The sequence below is a fragment of the Drosophila yakuba genome, chromosome 3R (genome assembly GCF_016746365.2).
Source record: "Drosophila yakuba strain Tai18E2 chromosome 3R, Prin_Dyak_Tai18E2_2.1, whole genome shotgun sequence".
Lineage (NCBI taxonomy): Eukaryota > Metazoa > Arthropoda > Insecta > Diptera > Drosophilidae > Drosophila > Drosophila yakuba.
In genome coordinates this window covers 19688175-19695343 of record NC_052530.2, presented here as the reverse complement: position 1 = coordinate 19695343, position 7169 = coordinate 19688175, and the positions used below count along the sequence as shown (strand labels likewise).

The window sequence follows — 7169 nt, the reverse complement described above, 5'->3', positions numbered from 1 at the left end:
GAGCTTCCATTTGTCACTTCCAATTAGACGGAGTCAAAGCTAGTCAGGTGAACTTTGTCCCGTCTGCTAATCTCCCGACATCCGTGCCCAGCTTTCCAGACTTCGGACCCGAGGTCGACCCAGACTCATTCAATCAATTGAAACACTGACACTGCTTTCTCTGTTTTGAATACAAATTAGCCAGAGCGATGGCCGCCCCACAACATGCAGCTGCCACGCCTCCAATCAAGCAGACACACACTCAAAAAAAGAAGGAGTTTTCAGTACAAAACCTCCACTACATTTTGCTCTTGAAACTTCCTAGAGGGAAACTATTAAGTTTTATCGCTTTGTTCGGCAGATGAACAATGAACTATGTTTTCAATGAACTGGAATAAGTACATGTTTCACTCGATCACTCTTGAGTTTAACCGCACTACCTATTTGTACAATTAATATACAAATTAAATAGCAGACAAGCGGTGGTTTACTTACATACATCACTGTTTTTTGGCACCGATTCACGTTTTCCTGAGTGCACGTATCAGCTTGTAACACTACCGAACGAAATTTGCTCCGATGAAAAGGAGGGGGGTTCATTTAAATGCAAAGTAATTAATTAGACACTTGGCTGGCAAATCAAGTAATCCAATCTTGAGCAAAGGACCCGCAGGAGGACTAATCAAGGGCAGAACCTGGCAGGGCGACCCGCAAAGTGACCAGCGGTCTGGCCAAATGTGCTGTACTACTCGTATGGCGTATGGCATTCGAGTGGGAAACGAGTATGTGCCATATATCAATGCTGCCGTGCTTATCCACTCAGTGCCCAGACAATGGCAATTTCAATGATTTTGTTTAGCTCAGTGATTCGGAGAATTGAGTTCGGCTGCGAGTCGCCCACATACGTATTATCCATATGCTACGTGCCGCAGGCAAATCGAGGACGCACAAACCCACCGACGCACACGATTCGAATGCCTTTCAATGAATTGCTGCCAATTTGCAATGGTTAATGAAACGCTTTGTGCCGTGTCGATTGCATCGAGTCGGTGGTAAGAGGGGTAAGAGGGGTAAAGAGGGGTAAGAGGGGAGTGCAGCAAGCAGTCCTCGGACTAACTAATCCGATTCCCTGCAGCTCATCTCCGGACAGAGATACTGCACTTTAACCCGCTCACTTTCCTTGTTTTCTTTGACATTCGAGTTACATTTTGGCCAAGTTCCATCCGTTGACGTTCGAGTGAACTCTGCACTGGCAAAAGGGCCAGAACCTTAACATTTCAAATACATTCCTATATCTCCTAGAAACGACATTATATTGTTTCCCATTCAAGTCTCTTTTCCCTCTCCTCATATACAAGCTGTAAATTAATTTAAAAATTTAAAAATTTTTAATATGTCTAGAGATCAGTTTTATAATATATAAGAAATATTTTGTATATAAGCTTTTATTGATTATTTAGATAGCATATATTTATTTTTAAGCGGCTCCCTAATGATTTCGTGCTCACGATTAAAGTTCAAAAGCTTTTTCCCCCCAGAGTTCGCCTGGCCATTCCAATTTTGTAATTGAGATTAGCTTTCAGGGAATAATGGAGATCAGATCATTTAATTAACTTTGTTTTCGAGCACGTTCCTGCCACTGCGGATGTCGAGTCCCATCTGGGTGGGCGTGGTCGCTACAGGAGCATCCTATATACCGATTAGACCGACAAGTTCTGAAACGCAATAGTTTAGTGATGGCCGGACATTGTTAGTGGGTTAATTTAGCAAGCAACAATTCCATTTGTTAACTCGGCTGGAGACGGCATCTTATGCTCCATTTGGCAAGCAGATGAAGGACCATCGGCCATCGGAGGAGTACTGTGTCCATGTGTCTCGATTTCATTTCCGAAATTGAATTGCCAAAAATGTGGCATCAGTTTCCGCACTCGAGCTTGGCCCAGCTTTCGGCTCCCAGTTCCAATTATAATTATGCCAGTCCCTGTCGCTCTGAAGGACTCCATCTGCCCTGTTCTCTTGTCTATGCATTTCATTTACACTGGCTAAGCCGAGACGGATCCGGCTCCGGCTCCGGATCCGGACTTTTGCCGACTCTGACTATCTTTGTCATCGTCTGGCTGCTGCCGGTGCTGCTATATTTTCACTTTTCCTTCTCGCATGGCTTAGAATGAGCCAAATTGCATTCAGCTGTTTGTTTTATGCGCTGTCACGAGAATTCCAAACTACTTTTGAATAATTTCATTTATTTATGTTCCCTATTGCTCGTCGCAAAAGTTTCGCTGCAATGCTCCGATTCTACGCTGCTGCTGTCTTCAGTCAGTCAGTTAGTCGCTTATTTATTTAGTTTTCTTTCTTCTTTCCCCTAAACTGCTAGAAAGACGCAGAACTTGTCGCTGTGTGTCAAAAGTTCTGCCTTGGGCTCTAAAAGGTCTTGTCCCATTTCCGCCAATTGATGTCATATTGTGCTCGTCTAGCTGATGAAAGCGTAACGTGAAAATTTTAATTGGGGTGGTCATGATGTTCCATTTTCCAGGAACTATTTCCCTGCGTTGTGGCGCAAACTCATTGGCTAACACTCAGACTTAAAAATCGGATCGAAAAAAGGAAATCTTTAAAGGCTAGTTAGTTGACTCCCTTAGGAGTTCGAGTTATATTAACGCAAATGGCAAGTGCGCTGAGAAGTCTCATTTAGCTCTTTGAAGTGCCAATGGCAGGCTCTGGTTAGTATGGGTCTTTTCAAAATGCTTTTGGCAGGTGACAGCCAAACTGCAGCAAAGTGAGCTTGGCAGACGTCATGTAATGCAATTACGCATACGCCCCGTGCACCCCGCTTAATGTAAATGGCATGTGCGGCTAATTAGGTCCTAAATGCTCCACGCCATTTTGTTGTCAAAACCTGCCTGCCCTGAAAAGATGGGTGGCTAGTACTACGTGTCCAGATACTTGACAACCAGCCAGGTCTGTGTTCTCAGCTTTTGACTTTTTGGCGGCACTTCCGGATGGTAAACAATGAGCAAAGTTATAGACATACGATTTCATTAACAGCACGAAAATGAAATTTGAAAAAACCAAAAACCACTCTAACACTCAGGAAATTGACTATAGCGTTCACTTTTGTTATTCCACCTTTCTGTCATCTAAACCTGAAATTTAACTACCCCTCCAAAAGTATCATCTGATATTTTGAAAAAAAGCCAGAAGAATGAAAACGCATTGCAGACTTTTGGGGAGATTTTATTTGAATGGCGTTGGTAAAACTGGAGACCAGTTTATTATAGAACTGGATAATTAGTGCAAACTGAATGATAACCAGACTTTTAAACTGTCCATGCAGAAAGCATAGGACTTCAGCATTATGTACAAGCCAAATTGTAATTATCTGGAATGTTGAGATTCCTTTTCATAAAAGATAGTCGATCATAGAAATTTGTTTGGTTTTAAATCAGGAAGGATTATGTCGATGTCCCCTAGCCTTGTTAATAATGCAAAATGCAAATTGATACATTTATTAACAAAAGCATCGTACCGGGTGAAAATGCATGGCAATTGCCAGTGAATGTGAATGCCTTCTAGCCAAGATTAAAGCAATTTATATTATATAGTTTTGGGCGCAGTTCGTGTGTTGGGGTTGCTGGAGACCAGGGCTACGTCCTCCTTTCTCATTTCTAGATTCTGGGGGCTCGGTTGCAGCAAACTTGTCACTGGAGCAGAAGTTTCTGAATGCATTCTCGGCGCCAACTTTTTGGTGCGAAAAGTTGGCGCAAAATACTTTCCTCGAATATTGTTTTCGCTTGCTTTTGTTGCGCTTAGCAGGCCGTAAGAAGCCGCTTTTCCCCGACATTCCCTGCAACTGGGTCCAGATCCAGATCCAGATCCATCCAGACAACGTAAACTGTGCTGTCTTTTTAAGAGTTTTTATTTTGTCAGGTTTCTGTTGTCCCTTTTTTTCGGTTCGTCGTTTTGTTATACTTGGTTTTATTCGGGTTTCTTCTGGCATTTTTGCAATGTATTGGCATTTCAGCGCTTATTTGTATCGTTTTCGTTCACTTTGTTGGTACTTTGCTATGGCTTTTCCTTTTCTTTTGATTTGTTTTTGTGCGGTTGCTGTTTTCAATTTTGTTGCAAGCGCAAGGCATTTTTGTTGCTTTTCCCCTTTCAGATTGTTGCCGCTGCAGCTTTTTTTTGTTTTTTTTTTTTTGGCAATTTCCTTAAAACGCATGAATCGAGTGCAAAGTTGCCCCATGTAGATATAAGCTTTATTTTCTTCCATTATTTCTGTGAATATATCTATGTTTGTAGGATTCTGAGAACTATTCGAACTACTTTGTAGCACCAGCATTTGGTATGCATTTGAAAACTATGCAAATCCTTCATTACACTCCCCCACGATCGCCAAAGTGAATTCCAAAACTGAGCCGCTAGTAGTGCCTTTTGGGCGGACTGATGACGCTCTGCAGAGGAATTGATGGGGAATTGGGGCTAACTCTTTCACGGCGCAGGCTAACTCACTTGAGCCCGCTTCAGAATCGAGTCCCTGGAGACATCGTATGCCCGCTGCTTAGAGGGAATCTCCAGCACAGTGGGCATGGCCAGATGGTGAGCGTCGACAGTGGGGCGAATCATATCCGCGTAAACCTGGTTGATCAGGATGATGCCTATGTCCGGTCGTCTGAGGAACTTTTTGAAACACTCTTCGATCTGGTCGGAAGTGGTGTCTGGAATACAATTGAATACGATATGAGCATATAGTACTGAAAGTACTGATTACGAAATGAAATTACCCCTTTCCACGACCATGAAATTGGTCTCACGATCCTCGTCAACTTCTCCAATGCCACCAAGCAGAAAGCCGACACACGTGTCCTGAAAAAATAGTGTGTTGATGTATTAATTTGTAAATAATTTGGCTAGGCTCCTACCTCATCGCCAATCACAGCCAAAAGGCGTCCCAGCTCCTCTGTGTGCATCGACATATTTTCTTGGTTGGGAAAAATTACTGAAATTCGAAACAGACAAATTGAAAGAAGCACCTAAGGCAACTGCTACTTAATAGTCAATCAATGAAAATAACTTACTTTTCAAAGGCTTTGCTATAACTAGATTACCGTACCAAATACGAATGTATAATCATACGAATCATTCTTGAATGAAGGAATGAAGGAATGTGCATCTGCCGCCGATGACAAAACAATTGTTTGGGTGAAATGGATGTGGAAAATGGATGTGGTATAGGAGCTGAAAATGGGGAAAACTGCACTTGACAGCCACGCCGCATTTGATGGCAAAACGCTGGCTGCACTTCGCTGTTTGTAGTGTTGTCGAGCGTAAAACAAGTTTTATAATTGTTTAAAATGTTAGCTTTGCCGCTGTCCACTGCAGAGCAATTTTATAACGAATTTCTGTCAGTTGCTGCTCAAAACTTAATCGAAAACAATGGTCGGCAAGCGGCGAACTGTGTGTTAAATTGCCGGCTCACTCCCTTCAGCTCCGCCGTTTACGTAATGCCCATTGGATAAGATAACTTCCCAAAGGGCTGAAAATAGTACGCATAGTCGCACATATCACCTTCGTACCCATTGTCCCTACTGAAAGCCAATCGCACAAGATCCCGGCCCAAAGTTCCAGGCGCCAAGTTGGTGGTGTTACGTGTGTTGGCGAGGCGGCCTAAACCCAAGTGCCTAAATGCGGCTAATTGCCGGGCACGACTTTCGACAGAGCAGCTGCCACTTGAACCCCACACAACACTCGACTCCCAATTACAGTTAGCGTTTTTCAAATCAGCTCTAATTGTTTACAGTTTACAGTCCACATATCAATAGCCATCGTTGTTGCTGCCGGCGTGTGGCATAACTAATTATGATTAATGCTTCAAAGCCAGCCCCTGACATTTGCCATTAATTGACAGCTGGAGCAACAGCTCACACACCTGCACTGGAAGAAATGCCTGTCTCAAAAACCAGAGCTCCTATCTTATTTAAATATAAGTAAGTTGAAGGCTATACTGTTAATAAATATAGTACATATTGAATTCATTTCAAACGATTTATTTAAAAATTATTAAATATAAGTTTATTGTAAGTCAAAGTTTTGTAGATAACTTAAAAGGCAACTTATTTATTTATTATATCAATAAAAGATCCCTACAGTTTTCAAATATAGACATTTTTTACTACGTTGCCAAAATAGTCATGCAATTCTTTTCTGTGCGTAGATGCTTCCCTGAGGTGCATTGAACTTTCGACCAAGCGGAATGTTGTCATTTCACACAGAGACCGACAATGAAACTGCAATCCCACATGAACTAGAACCGAAAACTAAACGCTCTTAGCCAAACCCTAATCGAATGCCATTCCAGCCAAAACATCGCTGCTCTGGCCCGCTGACCTTTTTCTACACATTGCGATTGCTAATAGCGCAGCCATCGAGTTCCAGCCCCAAAATCATAACCGGCCATTCATGCTACCGGTTTTAGTTTATTGACTGCTGACTGCTGACTGCTACCAACATCGCAAGCCGAAGCAAAATCATCCGCAGCAACAGCAACAGTGTGTCAAATGACTTTTGGTGGCCGGCTGCTTAAATATGGTCATGGTGGCATTTAGTTTGCTGCTGCTAGAAATTTTCACTCATGCCCGACACGTTTTGCCTATTTTCCCCGTTTGGGTAGCTGGAAATTTAAATTTTGATTTCGAGTGCGAGGTTCTAGGCTTACCATTTTTCAACGATTGCCCATTTTCTCTTTTTGACTAGATTGTAATGCTCATGAACTAAAAACTCTGGCTAAAATCAATAGGGGTTTGCTTTAGGAAAATTCAAAAAGAATATTGTTGATCAAATACATAAGTCTTTTTGTAGCTCTTAACAAATTTAAATGGCATTAATAAGAAATGTGATGTATTAGTGCCTTTAAAGTCTATTTTTATAATTTTCCCGTAAAAAATGCATGATGTGCCCTTAAGAACAAGGTTTCTCATTCAGCCAATAAGAATTTGCCATTCAACTGCTGCCAGTTGTGGGATAGCCGGTTCCGAGGGAAGGTGAACCACCGTGGCTGGATCTTACGATGGTCGGGATTCACTTGCTCTTTTGCCTTTCGGCCTCTCGGTTTGAGGGGGCCTGATCTTTGGAAAGGCATTTGGAAGCATCACCGAGTGCAAGCACGCCTCTTATTTATTTAGTGCTTAAAATAC

General features: G+C 42.3%; 1 protein-coding gene across 1 annotated transcript; it reads right to left on the bottom strand.

Moving 5' to 3' along the window:
• Positions 1 to 4201: 4201 nt before the first annotated feature.
• Positions 4202 to 5028, bottom strand: LOC6537566 (V-type proton ATPase subunit F). The gene is made up of 4 exons (XM_002098076.4): positions 4899 to 5028; positions 4761 to 4842; positions 4489 to 4694; positions 4202 to 4430 (listed from the first exon to the last, which is right to left on the bottom strand). Exons 1-4 carry the CDS (start codon positions 4950 to 4952, stop codon positions 4398 to 4400), a joined length of 375 nt encoding a protein of 124 aa, XP_002098112.1. The 5' UTR covers positions 4953 to 5028; the 3' UTR covers positions 4202 to 4397.
• Positions 5029 to 7169: the final 2141 nt, after the last annotated feature.